Consider the following 19874-nt stretch of genomic DNA (forward strand, 5'->3'; position numbering starts at 1 on the left):
ACCACTTCCGGGGCCTTACCGGGCAAATGCGCCTGCGCGCTGTCACCGCCTTGGACGGGACTCAAGCCGTCCGGTTGGCTGTGAACCAATCAAAAGGCAGCGCCTCTCTAGCCCAGGCCAATCAGCTTTCAGATTAGAGGGTTTAACTCCTATTTAAAATGAAGACTTTGAATCTTAACGGTTGAGCTCTCGGGAGGACTGGCCGCTTTGGGTCAGAGGCGGGAGTCGACGGGTTCGTAGAGTCTGGGACAGCTCTGTGAGACGGGTGGGCGAGGGCGGCGGGCCTGGGTGGCTTTTTAGCGGGCGGCGGGACGGGCGGGAAGGAAGAGGGCGGTGGGGCCGCGGGGCCGGCAGGGAAGAGTCGGGGCGAGGCCTGCCTCGGTGCCCCGTCCCCACTTTGGTCCTCCTCGGTCCGCCTCAGTCCTTCTCTTCCTCTCCCCACCTGCATCCTCCCCGCTCCCTTCCTCTGCCCCCCGGTGCTTTCCCAGCGCCCTCCCCTCTGCTCGCGGGTACTGGGGCGCCCTGTAAGATGCCACTTGGTGTTTACTAAACGCCTGCAGTGCATGGGGTTGTTGAGCCCCATGGGGCGGGGGTGCTTTCTGATGGGGTTCTCGTATTCGGTGAGCACCTGGGTAAGAAAAAAAAATAGGAGGGCTTTTGCTCTCTGGGGGTTTGCGTTCTAGCGGTGGTGGGGCGCCAGACGACCAACTGGCCGGAGAACTTGCAAAAGAAAACAGTAGTGTGGTTTACCGGGGGCTCCTTTGGATAGAATAGCCAGGCAGGACCCTTGTCCTGAATGGATGAGTGTGTGACTAAACGAAAACTTCCTCAAAGAGGTTTTTTTTGGCTAGTGCTTCTCAAGCCGCAGGTCTTGGACCGCGTTTATCGTGATTTCAGAGGGTCCTTGTGAAAAATGTAGACCCACCTAATGAATCAGAAGCGCTCGGGCCTAGAGGACTCAGGTGTCTGTAGTTTGTCAAATTTCCCAGGTGATTCTGATGTTTCATGGAGAACCAGTGATCTAGACCAGCGCGTACTAGACGTCTGGGGATGTTAAAATGCAGGATCTGCTTTGTTTGGTCTGTGGTTGGGCCCGAGAGTCTCCATTTCTAACAAATACCTTCCAGATGGAGATGGAGCTACTGCCCTTGACTTTTAACGGTTCCTCCTCTCTCCTTAACCTTTCTTGTTCTTTGAATCAGATACTTTTCAGCCACATACTCATTCCCACTCTCCTCTAAGTCTATGTGTTCCTAAGACACTAGCAAGTTTGATGAAGAAAAAGTCTATAAATGCACAGTGCTATATAATCTTAACAGTTTTCCTGTTTAGAATAGTGTGAGTATGTGGTTTGAATTGCAGGAATCTTGTGCAGGTCATTGGGTCATGTGAACCTGGCTGTGGACTGGAATCATTTGAGAAACAATTTTCCCGGGGCGCTCTCCAGAATTTTTGGATCAGAATCTTACTCCATCCTGTTTGTTATTATTCATCTCCCTGAGAAGGAAAAATATATTCAGTTGGGGCAAATATCTAGTTTCTGTTGACGATTATTGAATAAATGCCCTTAAGCCTGTGTGATCTCATTAGTCTGCTGCTTGTGATTGTTAGGGAAAGTGGAGAAAGCATTAGAGCATGTGTGAAATTAATGTTTGCATAACACGAGCTTATAACTCCTTTTTCCTTTCTGTCATTTCTCCTAACCTGTTTGATATAAGGACTCCTTGCTCTGTAGCTGTGGTTCTATCTTCAAAGTGGAGTTATTTGCTTATTTGTGAAATGGATGTGAAAGTGTGGGGGTGGGGGACACTTTCTGATTGGATTCTAGAATTCAGAGCACCTGGGCAGGAAAAATACAGAGAGGTTTCTGTCTCTTGGAGTTTATGTCCTACTTACTTGATAGATTGCTGTGCCTGACTCACAGTATGAGCTTAGTAAGTGTTATAAACTATTTGCATTATTGATTTGCTTTCTTAATGGATTAACTCGTTCCCCAAACACTGGTGTAGGAACTATGTACCAGACATGATCTGGGGAGGCAACATAAACAAAATGGGACTAAGCCCTCGCTCTCATGGAGCTTACTTTCCTTGGGGATACTGAGCGGGTAGCTGGATATTGTCTGGGAAGGCAGAAGTAAACAAGTACAAGTAATATTATGTAAGATGTTAAGTAAGGGCTATGAGGAAAAATAAGAGCAAGATGGTCAGAAAGGAAACATCTGAGTGGAGACTTGAATGTAATGAAGGAGCAAACCACACTTCTATTTGAGGGAAGAGCCAAGTGGGTAGAAGAGCCAAGTGGGTAGAGGGAAGTTCAAAGGCCCTGTGGCAGGGGACTGCTTTGAGGAAAGAAAGCAGCCCTGTATGGCTGGTGTGCAATAGAAAAGAGGAGATAAGGCCAGAAATGTGGTCAGGGTCCATACTGTGAGACTGTAGGCCTGTCTGTGCAGGTAGGATTTTGAATTTGAGTTGAGGGACCATGAGGGGCTTCTGAACCAAGGACCAGCATAGCTGACTTAATAGTTTGCGAAAGGACCATAATGGTGCAAGGGTGGAAGCAGAGTGATCATGGGAAGCCTGTTGCAAAGAGTTGAAGGGAGAGAGCATTGGTTTGATCAGGTGGTGGTATTAAAGGTCCTGAGCAGTGATTTTGAAGGTAGAGCCTACAAGATATGCTGATGGATTAGATGTGGGGTTTGAAGGAGCACCGTGTAAAAGATAGTTGACCCAAGCAACCGGCAGGCTGGGTTTGCCAGTAACTGAGATGGGGACATCTGTGAGAACAGGGTTGGACAGATGGGGGTAGGGAGGGAGCAGGAATTCAGTTTCAGACATTTAAAATTGAGGGGCCTCTGATTACAGGCGGAGATGTTTCATAGGTGGTAGTTCAGGAGAGGTCTGGACTGGAGAAGGAAGTTTGGAGGTCCCGAGCCTGTGAATGGTATTGAGAGCCAGGAAACTGGATGAGTTCCTATAGGGAATGAAGATAACTGCAAAAGAAAGTGTTTCTGGGCCTAAGCTCAGGCTGCTCCTGAGAGCAGAGGGGAAGAAAAGCTAGGAGGAGAGAAGAGGTTCTTTCTGGATGTGTCGGGAGTGAGGTGCTTGGCAGACTTTTCTAGGGGTACTGAGCAGGTAGGTAGGAGTCTGGCAGTCAGAGGAGAGGTTAGGGTAGAAGATGTAAATTCACATCATCTTAAAGATGTTTCAAGCACTGGTGCTGGATGAAGGAGTGGGGTCAAAGGACTCATTCCAGGTCACCCCAGACTTTCAAGTTGGCAAAAGTGAGGCTAATTGAGCAAAGGAGGTTGCAGTAGGACAGCTGATGACGTGGGGTACCACCCTGCAAGCTAGCAGAGGCTGGGAGTGGGAAAAGAGCCACCCTGTGAAATGCTGCTGTGGGACACCAATCTGGTAACAGTAGAGGTCAGTCATGAGCTGGCCCCTTGGGTTTGAAATCCTGATGGGGGAGGGCTAGAGGCTGAGAGAAATGGTGGATATGGTGAGTGTGGATGACTGTTCTGGAGCTTTGTTGTTGAAGGGTGAGGGGAGAGATGCTGTCATAGCCAGAGTCCGTTATGGGGAAGAGAGGACCTGCTTTTAAAAGGCAGCAGGGTTGGAAGCAGGCTCCTGCCACTGATAAGTAGTCCTTTAGAGACAAGCTGGTGGAACGAGAGGACTCAGGGAGTGAAGCTGGGGGCTGGGGGAGGGGATGCAGTGCAGGGTGGAAGCCCCACACCTGTCCCTTATGTCACCTGAGAAAACAAGGCTCCCTGGCCAGCTTCATTTGGACAAAGGAAAAGTGTGAAATTCTGTGTTGTGGAGGCTTTTTCATCAGGAGCTATAATCCGGATCTAGCATAACCGCACTTGGAAGCATGAGGATTTGTATAAATTAAAGATGGTTCTTTTTCTTTTCAGGCATCATGGACCGATCTAAAGAAAACTGCATTGCAGGGCCTCTTAAGGTAAATTGGGTAATCTGTAATCTCGATCACATTTATAAAACCCAATGGAGATTGGTTTTATATCTGGAGTTCTTCTTACTTTTACTTTGGATTGTAACTTTAGAACTCTCTACTACATTCCTGGATGTCAGTCTTTTTTCCTGGCATTCAGTAACATTTTGTGGATTGTCACTGTAGCTTTTATTTTGTTCTGCTTTGTCTTCTAGCTAGCTGTTTAAGTATCTGCATTCCTCCAATGTGTGTAGGATAATACTGTACACAACAGGTTCCTAATACTTGCTTGTGCTTGCTTGCTCACCAGAAATGAAATTGCTTTGCTGTAGTTTGTTCTGGTCACGATTCAGGGAATGGTAAGCTCAGAGGCTGTCAAGCTGCATTGTGGTGACCATTTCCTGGGAGCCCACTTTGAGCCAGGTTCTGTGTCAGATGCAGGGATTACAATGGTGAAAAGCACATGGTCTTTGACATTGAAGAGCTTAGCCCTTTGGGGGAGTTATGTGAGCCAGTACTACGCCTTCATAAAATATGTGTATATGAAATGACTTGAATAATTCTGCCAAGGGGTGCTCAATTCAGATTGGGCTAGGTTGGAATCCAGGAAGGCTTCACCTAGGAAAGACCCCTAGTCTATGAATATTTGTGGAGCAGCTGGGGGAATGAGTCTTTATATAAAGATCCTTTAATATAAGTAATCCCCAGATTTTATTCCTTCTAGGAAGTCAGCATAAAAATTCAAATCTTCCTTCTTGATTTGGGTGTGTGTGGGGGTGTCTTGTTTTTAGAAGTTTTTCTTTTTTAAGTTTTTTTGTGTTTTTTGTGTGTGCGTGGTTTTTTTTTTTTTGAGAGAGAGAGCATGCATGAGCAGGGTGTGGCGGGGGGAGGGGAGGGTATGGAAGAGGAAGAGAGAAAGAGAATCTTAAGTAGGTTTTACACTCAGGGCTGAGCCCAACCTGGGGCTTGATATCAGGACCTCCTGAGATTACAACTGGAGCTGAAACCAAGAGTTGGACGTCCAGTCTCCTGAGCCACCCAGGTGCCCCTATTTTTAACTTGTTGAGGACCCTCCATACTGTTTTCCACAGTGGCTGCCCCAGTTTGCATTTCCACCAACAGTGCACGAGGGTTCCTTTTTCTCCACGTCCTTGTCAACACCACTTTCTTGTGTTTTTGACTTTAGCCATGCTGACAGGGTGAGAAGTTTTCATTTTCGAACAAATGGATACTTACCCTTTTTTTTTTTTTTTACTGGCTGAAAGTCTAAAATAACCAATTAGAAAAAGGCTAACTTGAGTCCTTGTGTTTGATTCTCAATTCCTATGATAAAGATCATTTTATTTTTTTTAATTTTATTTTATTATGCTGGTCATCATACATCATTATATTTATTTTTTTAAAGAATTTTTATTTATTTGAGAGATTGAGCACGCACCAGCAGGGGGAGGGGCAGAGGGACAGGGAGAAGCAGGCTCCCTCATGAGCAGGGAACCCCACACTGCCAATCCCAGGACCCTGAGATCATGACCTGAGCTGAAGGCAGATGCTTAACTGACTGAGCCACCCAAGTGCCCCTGATAAAGATCATTTTAAAAGACTGCTGTTTAAAACGTTTGTCACTGCCTGAATGCCTACTGTGTTGTGGACATTGCTAATTTCAGAAGTAATTGACTTTTTACTTGGAAGTTGGAAACTGTCTCTTGTGAGGCACTCTGAGGCTTCCCTTGCCAGCCTTGTTCCTTCGTTTATGAGGAAATTTCCTCCATTGAAGTTGGAGGAAGTTTAGTTTGATTAGTTCAAGGTCTTAGAATTAACTATTTTTTAAGCTTGTGATCCCCTACTTACAGGCATGTAAATAATTTTTGGCATAATTCTTCGAAGAACCTGTTTGTTTCCTCTTAGCCATAGTTCTTTTGGCTCAGACCCATTTTGTAAGTACTTGGGACAATGAAACATTAGTAAATAATTAATAGTAATAAGTATTTTGTGGAAAATCTGGAATATGCAAAAATTCAGACTTTTTAAGGTTTTATTTATTTATTGGACAGAGCACAAGCAGGGTGAGCAGCAGGCAGAGAGATAGGGAGAAGCAGGCTCCCGCGATGCTGGGCTTGAACCCGGGACCCCGGGATCATGACCTGAGCCGAAGGCAGACGCTTAACCGATGGAGCCACCCACGCGGCTCTCAGACTGTCTTCTAAAACATCTTGACTCGAAGATAACTACTGTTAAATATTTTGACGTATTTCTTTTGTCTTTTTTTTCTAAACGTCTATACGGTATTGCCAAAGAAATTTCAATGGAATTGGAATTTTGGTATAAAGTTTCTGTATTGTGCTTTTTGCAAGTTATTGTGCTTTTTCCAAGTCATTGAGAATTCTTGGAAAGTGTTTGATGTCTCCCTCTTCAGATGCAAGTTTAGTTAATGAACATTTATTTATGGGAGCATGATGTTTAGGGGTGGGGTGTTGGGGTGCGTGGGAGGTATCCTTCAGGTATTCCTTTCAGCTGTATATTAACCATATCCTCTGGGAGTGCTGATGAAAATAGCTTTCCCCTTCCATGGGTTATCAGTGACCTTCAGTGTTTTGTTATACTAGAAAATAGACTGTGAAATTCTCAAAATACTGAGCTTTTGTTGACGAAGACATGAAATTTATTTTTCCCTCCCAACCTAGACTACAATTGCACTCGGTGATGGCCCAAAACGTGTTCCGGTGACTCAGCAAATTCCTTCTCAGAATCTGTTATCTACGAATAGTGGCCAGGCCCAGCGGGTCTTGTGTCCTTCAAATTCCTCCCAGCGAATTCCTCCACAAGCACAAAAGCTCATCTCCAGCCATAAACCAGTTCAGAATCTGAAGCAGAAGCAATTGCAGGCAACCAGTGTTCCCCGTCCTGTCTCTAGGCCACTGAATAATACCCAAAAGAATGAGCAGCCGTCATCATCAGCCCCTGGTAAATCAGCTTTTTGAGACTTCTATTGGATAGTTATTATTTATTTTAGTTGCTTAAAAAAAGGGGTAGTGGCAAGTGAATAGACTTGCATTTATTGTTCGGAGCCCTTGCATTTACATCTTTTTTTATTGCGGATGGGGGGAGAATCTCATGTCAGGTTGAAGTAGCTGTGTCTCCTGTGGGCCAGCCCTGTGCCCAGGATGGAGAGCTGATTCCTATCCTCCTGATATGCTTGAGGAACTGAAAAGTTCCAAGGCTGGGAGTGTGGAGGGCAGTCGGGCAAGTGGATGGACTTGGATGGACTGAGGCCGTGGGGTAAGGTCACGGTGGGCACTGTGGCTATGTCGTGGAGTGGGGCTTCATCCCCTGTGAATGGGGAAATTGCTGAAAGGTTTTTAAGCAGAGGAGGAGCTGGCCTTTAGAAAGAAGCTTCCTCTGGATGTGTGGAATGAAGTGGAAGGTAGTGACGGTGCCCTTCGGGATAGCAGACAGGAGGCAGGCTGCTGGGATTAGGTCAAAGACGGTAGCAGCCTGAACTGGGTGGAGCAGGGTGGATATTAATAGTTACTATTTACCAGCTTTGCATGCTCACACTCAGGAGAAGTGCTTCCTTCATCCATGTTGTCTCATTCAGTCCTCGGAAGAACCACTGTGAAGGGAGTTTGTTATTAACTCTGTTTTACAGACGAGGAAGCGGAGACTCAGAAGCATTCACTTACCCTCAGACACAGCCAGGATGGAGAAGTGCAGGCAAATTCGAGTGCTCACTGAGGATGCAGACAGGATAGACCTGGGCGGTAAACTGGTCATAGGGTGGTGGTCATAGTGATGGCATTAATGGAGATAGTGAAGCATGAAGCATGGAGGGAGAAACCAGTTGGGGCCCGCGTTCAGGTATCTGAGCAGAGCGTACCCTGCTGCTGCTGGAGTTGGAAGTGGAAATGTCCTATAGAGCCTCTGGCTGGTGACTTCAGCACCCTGTTGTGCAATTTGTTTATTGTACATTTCGCTGACTCCGTGGCTTCTATTTTTATATTTCTCCCTGGCAGCTAATCTAGTGGAAGAAAGGTGGTTGGTTTATGTTTTGATGCACGTCGTTGATAACTTGTACATACATACGTATGGACGGTGGACTAGCCCACCTAGTGGGGGAAAAGCTGATGAGTGGGGGCATATCATGGATGGAGATTTTGGCATTTCTGCTTTAGAGGCCCTTCATTTGGAAACTCAGGCTTCAGGGAGAATCTGCATAGTCTTGAGTCTTTAAATTTTCAGAGGACCTAGCTGTATATGTATCTGCTCATCTTTACTCTAGAAATCCATAAAGATTTCACCTGGTAGGAGTCAGGATAGGGTGTGATAATCTTTTTTCTATAAAGAAAACTAAAAATAGCCCAGATCTACCATTCTGGACATACCATTAATATTTTGGTGACCATTCTTTGTTTCATTTCTGTTCATAGGTTTTTAATTATAGTTATTCTAAAATAATTGTAGTTATTCTAAAAACAGATTTTTAAATTTATTCTACATAGGAAATAATTCTGAAAAGGAACTGGCAACAAAACAGAAAAATGAAGAATCAAAAAAGTAAGCTTTGGGGCTCCTGGGTGGCTCAGTTGGTTAAGTGACTGCCTTCAGCTCAAGTCATGATCTCTCAGGGTCCTGGGATTGAGCCCCGCATCGGGCTCCCTGCTCAGCGGGGAGCCTGCTTCTCCCTCTCCCACTCCCCCTGCTTGTGTTCCCTCTCTTGCTGTCTCTCTCTCTCTCTCTCTTTCTCAAATAAATAAATAAAATCTTAAAAAAAAAAGTAAGCTTTATCCTATTTACAAAGTCCTGTGCTATCATTCTATTAGAATACACCATTGCAAGTTTAATTATGGGAACGCGTTAAAAAATAAAAAGGTCTTATATTTTCACTCAAAATATAAATCTTCCCAAATTCTAACCTTTCAAAAGAAAAAAATAAAAGGAATTTTAATGATGTTTACTAGGGACTCAAGCTTTTCTTATTGCTTTCCAAATTTAGAAAAAAACTTGCTGGGGCACCTGGGTGGGTCGGTTGGTTAAGTGGCTGCCTTCGGCTCGGGTCATGATCCCAGGGGCCTGGGATCGAGCCCCACATCAGGCTCCCTGCTCGGCGGGGAGCCTGCTTCTCCCTCTCCCTCTGCCTGTCTCTCTGCCTCCTTGTGCGCTCTCTCTCTCTGTCAAATAAATAAAATCTTAAAAAAACAAAACAAAACTTGTATGAATCTGTTACAGAAATGTGTAAAATAAGTTTCTCTCTACCCTCAGAAGTAACCACTACGTAGAGTTTAGGTACGTTTCTATATTTATTTCTATTCTTATACAAAAGAGCAAGTTTGTTAAACAAAAGGCAGTCATGTTACAAAACTAAAGACACATGTATATATGACTCTGAATATTTTGACACTATCAATTGAAGTATTCTTCATATCTTCCCCAGGTATTTTCCAAGAGTCTGCTCTCAATTTCTGGACTGTCTAGACTCTAGAATGTAGAATGTTATGTCTAGAATACAGTAGGAGGAGCCAGGAATGGACCCACAGCCTTTTTTGCTTTAGCTGCTCCTGTAATAGCAGCTGAGAATCTAAATCCAGTGGTTCTCGCCCCCTACCCTGTAGGACCCATCCCACTTGCTTTATCCGGGTGATTCTCCACCGCAGAGAGTTAGCATCTCTGGGATGGAGGAGGAGGCTGCTGTTAGAGTTCTGAAGACTTCTTCCATTTTCTTACCTAACCTTCCCTGTGGTCTTCAGTGGTGGTGGTAATAGGTCTGTAATTCAGAGTGTAGTAGTGCCTTGGGACACTTTGCATTAGTCTTCAGCTCTAAAAGTCCAGATTGTTCCTTGTCAATGACTTAAGTCGTTGGCAGATGGGGGAGTGGGGGTTTAATGTCTGGAGACTCACATATGGTGGTTATTGGCTTGGTTCTTGCTGAAGTACATACTGAATACAACTTCAAATATAAAGTTATTTATAGGTACATCCACAACTCCTTAATAAACTGTTAGATAATCTTTGCATTTTAAAATGTTCAAATTTTTTCCTAGAAGGCAATGGGCTTTGGAAGATTTTGAAATTGGTCGTCCACTGGGTAAAGGAAAGTTTGGTAATGTTTACTTGGCAAGAGAAAAGCAAAGCAAGTTTATCCTGGCTCTTAAAGTATTATTTAAAGCTCAACTGGAGAAAGCAGGAGTTGAGCATCAGCTGAGAAGAGAAGTAGAAATACAGTCCCACCTTAGGTAAGTTTCCAGATTGATGTTCAAAAGAATGTGCTGCAGAACTTAATTACAAAGAGTTAAACAGTGGAAGGCCTGCTCTGTAGGACTGCAAAGAGTGATTTAATTCGTCATTTTTCAAGGATTTATCTAGACAAGTGCTGTCGTCCTGAAAAATCACTTGGAGGTTTGTGCTTTGTTAATGACTTACGTACATGAGTCAAATGTGTGTGTGTGTCTGCGTGTGCATAATTGAGGGGAATGATACTTCTGAGCTCTAAGAGGTTGCAAACTGGCAGCCTCTGCAGGTTGACTTTGGCCAGTGGGTCTTTTTCTTTTCTTTTTTTGCTTCCAGTATTTTTTTTCAGACTTGAATTAGCCGTTCATACTGACAAACCTGTCTGCATCAGGCCTGTATCCTTCCCTGGTAACAGCTGACGGGGAGCTGAAGGCTGCCGTCCTGGGCGGTGTTCTCAGCTGCCCGAAGTCCTCAGCAGCCCACCTCTCCTGCCCAACACTGCTTTGAAGTTGTGTCTCCTAGTGTTTGGGGATCAAACTGCTGTGGGGATGCCATGTCTCTCTTTCTCTAACGTGCAGAGAATTAACATTTAGCTGAATTTTTTCCCCCTAGGAATAAAGATGGCCCGAGGGAAGGAAATAGTCTTAACTAAACCTGAGGTCCATTAATACCTTGTAATGTTTGCCAACTGACTGCAGAAATATTTGCCAACTGACTGCAGATGCCTGTATTTTTTTTCCCCCCAAGTAGGTCTGTAGTTTCAGATTCTCAAGTAGGTGACGGGTGCGGTGGGGTGGTCTGTGACCAGAACCAATTTTCACTAGTTTTACATAAGGGGTTTGATTAGTAGTTAGTACATATTTTTGTATTTTTTCCAAAACCAGGTGTTAGAGTATTCATCCTTTGTTGCAGGCATCCAAATATTCTCAGACTGTATGGTTATTTCCATGATGCCACCAGAGTTTACCTAATTCTAGAGTATGCACCTCTCGGAGCTGTCTACAGAGAACTTCAGAAACTGTCAAAGTTTGATGAGCAGAGAACTGCTACTGTAAGTTTTCATTTATTGTCCCGGCTAATACTGTTTACTGTATTCCTGTCCTACATAGCAGTGTGCCTTTCATTATAGTCCAGTGGGTTTTATCTTAGGAAAGAGAGCTCAGTGGGATCAGGTCTTTGAATGAAAGAATCAGAATACCTTAGTTGAACTATATGTACAGGTAAATTTGGGTACCAGGTGGAATACTATGGCTGGTTTGTTTCTACAGCTGTTTTTTTGTGGAAATGTATATATGAAAAGTTGCCCTCTTTTCAAAAAAATAGTTTTAGAATAGTTTTGGGTTTTGAGAATGTAGAGATAGTGCAGACTTTTCTCCTGTTCATCGTCCATTAGTGTGGTCCTTACTAGAAACCTGGCTTATCACTGAGGGTGTTGGCCTTGGTGACCTGGCTGAGGTCACGCTCGTTAGGTTTCTCCCCTGGGAAGTTTCTCTCTTTCCATACTGTGCTCTTCCCTGCACCGCCCACACTGAAGAGGGAGTGGGGGGTTGTGTCCCACCTCTCCCTCTATCTGCATATATCATTTAGAATTCTTCTGCATCAGAGATTTGTCTGTTCTCATTTATCCAGTCATTTATTAGTGTGGACTCAGATATTTTATACTTTGAATTAAAATCTCATACTACTTTATTTTGCTGCTCGAAGATCTGGGTGCTAGCTACGCTCATTGCTACTGGAGTATCCTGTCCAGGCCCTCGGTGGACAGAACAGGGACATAATGTGTGTATCCTTCCGTCCAGGCCCTCGGTGGACAGAACAGGGACATAATATGTGTATCCTTCTGTCCAGGCCCTCGGTGGACAGAACAGGGACATATATGTGTATCCCAATCTGTGTATATACATGTATCTATATTTTTATCCATTTGTATCTACGTTAAGCAAAACATGAGTCCAGTGCCACACGGATCATTCTACCCTTTTCCACTTATTTATCTGTAGCCTCGCAGTCCAACCTTGAAAAACCTGGATCCTACCATCCACCAACCATTTAATTATTCAGTTCCAGTGTACATGTGTAGTGGTATCAGAATAATTAACCAGTTACCCCTGGGGGGGGGAACCAATTATATGCATTTAAGGGTCATCTGTATCCTTTAGGGCGCGAGCACAGTAGCTCATTTTTATTGCTGAATAATATTCTGCAGCATGGACATAGTTCAGTTTATCCCTCTTATCTGTTGAAGGGCATCTTGGTTGCTTCCAGTTATTGGTGATTATGAATAAAGCTGCACAAAAAAATCTGCATGCATGTTTTTGTGGGACATAAGTTTTCAACAGATTTGAAAACTAGCTTGTGTAGTAAGGTCATGTGTAGCCTTGCAAAAAAGCAAAACAAAAAACAAAACAACTGTTAAACTGTCTTCCAAAATAGATATATTGTTTTTGCTCCCCCCCCCATTAATGTGTTCCTGTTCTCCTCCACTAGTGATTGGTATTGTCAGTTTTTTGGATTTTAGTCATTCTCATAGGTGTACATGGTACCTCATTGTTTTAATTTGCAATTCTCAAGTCACAAAAGATGAGCATCTTTTCATGTGTTTATTTGCCATATGTGTATCATCTTTGAGGTGTCTGTCAGGTTTTTTGCCCATTTTCAATTGGGTTTTGGTCGTTTTGAGTTTTAAGAGTTCTTGTATATTTTGGAGACCAGTCCTTTATCCCGTGTGTTTTATAAAGGTTTTCTCCCTGCCTGTGGCTTGTCTTTTCATTCTCTTTACCTGGATCTAATCTTAAAGTCCAACATAATCAGGTTTTTGTTTTTTCCCCCCTCTGGATTACGCTACTTTATTTGAAAGAAATTACTTGTTTGAAGAAGTAAAGGGTCTTTGGGCGGTTCTTTGTTGACTTGGCAGATGATTGGTATTTACTCTGCCTTCTGTTTCTGGAGAGTAGGGGCGTTGATTTAAATGGCATTTCTTTCAGGTGGTTGTACTTTTGAAATCACAGCACTATTGGTGAATGACCCTTTGGTCGTGTCTCAGCAATAAGACATTTTATACTTAAGTTTTGCTTTTTGGATAAGTAGAAATAGATTCATTTTACTTTTTTTTTTTTTTTTCCATTGAGGCATTGTATTTGCAAGTATGTATTACATCCCTAGAAAAAGAATCCCAGGATTTTCCCTCCTGTGTGTTTTCGTCTTGGTTCTTCATGGTCCATGATGCCAGCTGAGGTGGTCAGTACAATGAAACCAAACTGGTGGAACGGGAGCAGGTTATTCTGCCATTTTTCTAGATCTTTCAGTTGTACATCGAATCTGGGGCTTGATCACTCCACACTTGTTTAACCTGCCCGTGAGGTTCACAACAATCTTCCCTGCTCTGTGATCATCAATGATTTCAAATTCACCAATGTAACCATGCTTCATCATCACAGTGAGAAACCGGACGATGACTTTGGAGCACGGCCTAATAAGAACCTGGCGTTTGCCTCTCTTCTCAGCATTGTTAATGCTCTTGAGAGCATCTGCCAGGACATTCATGTGCACCATTATGGCCGCACAGAAAGATGGCGGAAAGAGCTCATTTTACTTTTTAAATATTAGCTAACCTAATTGTCTTATTTAATTGGCAATTAATACTTATACTACTACTACTACTCTTTAATCCAGATGGAGTTTATGTTGATATAAGCACATAGTTATTGGAAAGAAAAGCTTGGCTCTTTCTAGATTCCCTAGTAGTTAGAATGAATATTTATACACTCTTGTTTCCCTTTTCTGATTTATTCAAATAAAACTGGCTGTAGAGAAATATTAGGGATCTTTACCCATATTCACAGTCTGATATGGGAGGTGTGAACGAAGTAGGTGCTGAAGAGCTCAGCTTTAACTACTAGCTCTTTTTTTTTTTTTTTTAAGATTTTATTAGAGAGAGAGAACATGAGCATGAGCTGGGGAGGGGGGTCTGGGGGGAGAGGGAGGAACAGGGAGCCCCACACAGGGCTCCATCCCAGGACCCTGGGATCATGGCCTGAGCTGAAAGCCGACGCTTAACCAACTGAGCCACCCAGAAACCCCTGATCTTGGTTTTATAAATGGGAATTGACTACTTTTGCAAGTTTTTTTAAAAATCGTTTTTTAATTGTTTACATGTCTGACTCCCTAATTGGTGCTGGTTTCTCAGTATTATCGTAATTCGTTGCTACTAGGCCATAAATTGCCATGTGGTGATGAGTTCTAGGTAATCAGTTTTTCCTCTATTTCCGATATCCTATCTGCTGTATTAGCAAATAACTTAGTATGGGATAACTTGTATTTTATGCTAAACACTAATTTGGTTCAATTTTTTTTTTTTTTTTGAGAGTCTTCAATTGTTTCTAGCTTTTGCCTCAATCTACAAAATCTGTGTTGGGTTTCCTTTCAGAAGAGATGTCTAAAATTGTGTTACATAAAATATAAGATACAGACTTTCCATACTTTATTTTTTTAAATAGTATATCACAGAGTTGGCAGATGCCCTGTCCTACTGTCACTCAAAGAGAGTCATTCATAGAGACATTAAGCCAGAGAACCTACTCCTTGGATCGGCTGGAGAGCTTAAGATTGCAGATTTTGGGTGGTCAGTACATGCTCCATCCTCCAGGTATGTAACTTCAGAGGTGGAACTTACTTAGTTTAGCAAAAGCCTTGGGGGCTTTCAGGAACTAAATAGAAAAATACTGAAGCATAGATGTGTGGAATCGGGGCAGGTAACTGATGCACATACTTGGAGTAACATAGACCTGATAGAAGTGTCTTTGAGAACGTTTTATTCTGCAACTATTTTGAGGCTTTTTAATGTGTCCTAGGCCTGGGTTAAAGATGCTTCATGTCCTTAGAGGCTAATGAAGGGGACCTATGTCACAAGTATATGACCAAGGAAGTGTGGGATGTGTGTAGGTGGTGTTGCCTGCAGAGGGGCGGGGAAACGGCCCTCTGCTGCTTCCTGGACAGGAGACCAGTTCCAGGGTGTAGCGCCCACAGATCTGGAGCTGAGAGCACAGTTCTTTGGGGGAATTTCCAAAACCAGATTGGTTTCGATAGAACTTTCAGCATAGTGGTTAAGATTCTCTGTGGTCTGCTTTTGTCAACAGCAGAGTCCTTTCTTGTCCCCTCTTCACACAAGAAATCTAATGAAACAATTTAAATCTTAACTTTGCAAACAAGAGTTAAAATACTGTTTTAATTTGGGTTTAATTAAGCTTTTGAAGCCTCATGTGAGGTAGAGCATTAAAAACATCTACTGATAAGTTTGTCAACTTTGAAATAGGACTTAAAAATTACAGCTATAATACTTAAATACAGTTAAAAATCGTATAGCCTAAAATAGGTGACATGGTGGGGGTGGGGAGCTTTATTTTTGCTAGATCACTTCTAATTGTTGCAGCAATGCATAAATCTGTTGTAGTCCCTCCCTGTTTTTTTTTTTTTTTTTAAGCCGGTTGTCACTAGGTGGGAGCTGTTGGCATCTAGGGAGGCAAACAACAATGAGGAATTGTAGGCTTTGTGCAGTTGCAGGGCTCACTTGGACTTTAACCTGTCCAACGGGGTCATGTGATGGGAAAGATCAGTGTCCTTTTCAGAAAGGATTAAGCTGTGTACATGCTGATGCTCTCTTTGCCCCACCTCCCTGACATGAGCAACTGTAAGAGCTCCCAGATGTGGTGGTGTTCGAGAACCCTCTGACTCAGGCCATTTCCACCATCTCAGTGGTGCAGCGGGGATAGAAGTCTGGAGAGGTAGCTCCTTCATCCCAGGCCGCAGGTCATGACTGAGTTGAGTGCATTCATATGTACTCTGTGGGTGCTGGGCATGGTGACTGGCCTCCGCATGACCCCCTAGAAGAGCCAATGGCAAAGAATAACTGATAGAAAGCAATAGAAACCTACGTGGTGTTTGCTCCTAGTTCAATGTTTGCCACCCTCCGCTTATTTCCAGCCTTCGTTGTTAAAAACTCAAGCATACAGAAATGCCGAATGGGTGGTTGACTGCTCAGCTGTGTATCTAGAGCCTGCATTCAGCAGGTGGTAACATTTGCCCTATGTATGGCCACACAGTTGCCATATTTGGTGGTGTCTGTTTTTTTTTTTTTTTGGTGAACCTTCAAAAATAAGTTGCAGACCTCATGCTTCCTTCTCTGAGCACTTGAGTATGTATCTCCTAAAAATAAGGATGTTGTCCTTATAATCATAACCATTATCACTCCTAAGAAAATTAACAGCCTTGTTATATTTTTTTAGTCCATGTTCTGATTTCCCCAGTTGGCCACAAAATTTTAGAGCTCTTTAAGTCAGAATCCAACCAAGGTCCATCCATGCGTTGTATTTGATTATGTTTCTTTGGTCTAAATTTAGACCAATTGTCCCACAATTTAAAATGACCCAAAATGGTGTCACTTGGTCCTTCATCCTCTGTAATTGCTGAGAACTGGAAGTAGGTCGAAGGGCCTACACAGTATTTTTGGCAAGAATACCTCATAGGTCACCCCCAAATTTAAGTCTCTTTGGTACCGGTGGTGTATCAGAGGCCAAAGCTAGTGCTTTCACAGTGGGACAGTTTTTAGTTTGTCACTCATGTCACCTGGCTCTTAAGCTTCTGAATCTATCTGTAATATAAAAACAAATATGGAACTCCAAACTATTTACAGAGAACTTTCATGGCTGCTTTTATATAGAAGTGACTCTTTAAGTTTCTTATATTGTAGATCATTTTAAGGTTCTGGGGTTGGACAACTTTGGGGTGTGGCTTGGTTGCTAGCTGTGTGATGCTGCACATCTCTTTCAATCTGTTTTCTGTCTAAAACGGGGGATTTTTTTTTAGATTCATTTAAGAGAGCATGTACACACGCGTGTGAGCATGTGGGTGGGGAGGAGCAGAGGGAGAGGGAGAGAAAGAATCTCAAGCTGACTCCCCGCTTGGCACAGAGTCCGACTCAGGGCTCGACCTTATGACCCTGAGATCATGATCTGAGTTGTCGAAATCAAGAGTCGGACACAACCAACTGAGCCACCCAGGCGCCCCTAAAACCGTGGATTTAAATAGTACCTGCTTCATAGCACAGGATGTGGCCTAGGAAGAGCGCTCAATCAATGTCAGTGTCATTGTTAATGACATTTAGCCACTCTTGTGCTCATACAAACAGAAGCATACCAACCTGAGCCTTCCTCTATTTTTAGGAGAACCACCCTCTGTGGCACCCTGGATTACTTGCCCCCAGAGATGATTGAAGGCCGAATGCATGATGAGAAGGTGGATCTCTGGAGCCTTGGGGTTCTTTGCTATGAATTTCTAGTTGGAAAGCCTCCTTTTGAGGCAAGCACATACCAAGAGACCTACAAAAGAATATCGCGGGTAAGACCTAATGAGAAATGATCCATTGCTTCTTGTAGAAATCTTCTCAGCTTTACCTATGGCTGTGAGCTATTTCTACTGTTGTCTCTAAGCTGCGTTTTGTGACTGTCAACTTATTGTACTCCAGGTTGAGTTCACATTCCCTGACTTCGTGCCGGAGGGAGCCAGGGACCTCATTTCAAGACTGTTGAAACATAATCCCAGCCAAAGGCCAACTCTCAAAGAAGTACTTGAGCACCCCTGGATCACAGCAAATTCATCAAAACCATCAAGTAGCCAAAAAAGCAAAGAATCAACTAGCAAACACTCTTAAGAATGGTGCAGGGGGAGGAATCTGAGAGGCAGGGCTGCTGTATGGTGTCAGGAACAGGCCTGCCCGTGCCCGAGGGCGCTGCCTCAGCCTCCCCACCCAAGAGTCCCCTTCAGTGAACACTGTGCTCTGGAGTGAAGGTAGCCACAGGAAGTGTGGCTATGTCAGTAGCTTCACGATCCAGAGCCGAGGTCCACCTGGAGCCTCCCCACAGCCTGGTCCGAGTGAGGCCTCCTGGTGCGGGGAGGACAGGCTTGGGGTCTGACTGCGGGGGGAGTGGCCACAGCACTGTGACTCACCAGTGACAGGCGTGCAATAACCTTCCAGGTACCTTCGTGTGTGTGTAACTTATGGGGTGGCCAAGCCTGGGAAAGCGGTCAGGACGAACATGTGATTCTTTCTTTTAAATGTTAAAATAAAGATTTTTGTACAGACTTTTACCTTTCTTTACATGGCATCCCTTCAGGACTGTGCTCCATGTCCCACACCTCTGCCTGGCTAGTGAGTCCTCCTTATGTCCCCCGAGACTGAAATAGAAACCTGTGCTCTACCTTCATCTTGGGGCTGGCTAGATTAGACCTGTCGCAGCTCCTTCTAAATGTTAAAGGGCTTATTATTTCATGGTTTTGAGGTTTTAGTTTTTGTAAAGCACATTAAGTCACCTATAAAATGATTCTAATTAAAGTTCTCCTGTGTCTAACCTTGAAATGATAATGCATATCCCAGTTCACTCTACCCTTTGAGAAATGCTGGGCTGAGCATGGGCCCGCTGGGAGGGTGGGAAGGCGCCTCCGTGGTGCCGTCGGGGCTGTGGTTCTGGAGCTGTCCTGGCCTGTGAACATAGCCGTCCTGTGACGACTGGGGACACAACTTAGGGGAGCCACTGACCGGAGCAGGGGCGGGGCGACAAGTCAGGGAGCCGGCAAAACTGCTGGGTAGTTAGGTGGGAGCGGCACCCTGAGGGAGCGGCATCTGAACTAGGCTTCACAGGAGGGTTGAAAGGATGGAGGCAGGAATGGCAAGAGGCCCCCGTGGGCCAGGGAGGGAGCAGCAGGAAACATGGCAGCACAGGCTACAGGCACGCGGCTGCGTGACTGGGTGGTGGTGGGGGGCACCAGGAGTCGGGGGGCGGGGGCAGCCGGCGCCCTCTCTCCATCCTGCAAACCGTCCCGTGTGCCCGGGAAGCGTGAGTTCCCGTCCTAGGTTCTGGACGTTCAGGGCAGGGCAGCAGCCCAGCTCATGGAGCTGGGATCCTTGGTGGGTCCTCATCCTGGGGAATCAGCTGAGTCAGCAATAGTTCACAGAAGTGGGTACACCTGGCCTGGGACCTTTGGGGGTTCACTGGAGCTGCAGGTGGTCAGGACAGAGGGAGGGGTGAAGGAATCGGTCATCTACAGCCATACCTGCCCACTGGGCTCTGACCATGTTTTCAGTTAGATGCAAAGAGCTCACACGTGGGGTGAACTAGTTCTTTGCAAACTGATTTTCCAAGCGTGGCTCTTAATTCTCTGAAGGAATGTTTGCTTAACTGGAATCCCTCATTTCCAGCCGTGGGGCATCAAGCCTGCTGCCCCTTCAGTACAGCTGGTAGAGGCTTCTTTGCTCCCCTTGTTATATGGCTCCCAAGGGACACCTGGCAGGTTATTAACATTTGGAGTTATGGCGTGTATGTAAACTTCAAACCTAAGAACACAAATACATCTTGGCTGCATGGGTAATTCTGCTCACCGCCTGTTCACCGTTGGCCTGGAAACGAGCAGGTATGGTGAGAGGAGCAGGTGTATCCCTTTTCTGATCTTATGTACTAGGTGCTCCTAATGCATAAAGTTACATAGTTGTTTCTAGCTGCCAACTTCTCAGCCAAAGAGGGTGAACTTGACCTTGGAAACGGTGAAGTTCCCGAAAACTAACAGAGAACTATGTTTTCATGGCCGACCTTCATTTGACGCAAGGAACTAGATACTAGAAATGACAAGTGGCCAACAGACTTCCA

At 44.4% G+C, this 19874-nt stretch overlaps 1 protein-coding gene and 1 pseudogene across 6 annotated transcripts; one reads left to right on the forward strand and one right to left on the reverse strand.

Annotated features, from left to right (window-relative positions):
• Nucleotides 1-15: 15 nt before the first annotated feature.
• On the forward strand, nt 16-18565 carry AURKA (aurora kinase A). Of its 6 annotated transcripts, none has more exons than XM_025853285.2 (9): nt 16-232; nt 3920-3966; nt 6639-6918; nt 8454-8508; nt 9993-10184; nt 11092-11230; nt 14676-14824; nt 17397-17571; nt 17699-18565. In XM_025853285.2, the coding sequence occupies exons 2-9, from the start codon at nt 3925-3927 to the stop codon at nt 17882-17884; spliced, it is 1218 nt and encodes a 405-aa protein (XP_025709070.1). In that variant the 5' UTR covers nt 16-232; nt 3920-3924; the 3' UTR covers nt 17885-18565. The 6 variants fall into 6 exon arrangements, with proteins under 6 accessions (XP_025709070.1, XP_073740107.1, XP_025709071.1 ...); XM_073884006.1 differs by lacking the exon at nt 16-232 and adding an exon at nt 3260-3425; XM_073884008.1 differs by lacking the exon at nt 16-232 and adding an exon at nt 8056-8063 and having other exon boundaries at nt 8454-8536; nt 9996-10184.
• Nucleotides 13294-13759, reverse strand: LOC112809887 (small ribosomal subunit protein uS8-like; annotated as a pseudogene).
• Nucleotides 18566-19874: the final 1309 nt, after the last annotated feature.

Source organism: Callorhinus ursinus, unplaced genomic scaffold, assembly GCF_003265705.2.
Source record: "Callorhinus ursinus isolate GAN/ISIS: 27379988/994484 unplaced genomic scaffold, GSC_fseal_2.0 scaffold53, whole genome shotgun sequence".
In the NCBI taxonomy this organism is placed as follows: Eukaryota; Metazoa; Chordata; class Mammalia; order Carnivora; family Otariidae; genus Callorhinus; species Callorhinus ursinus.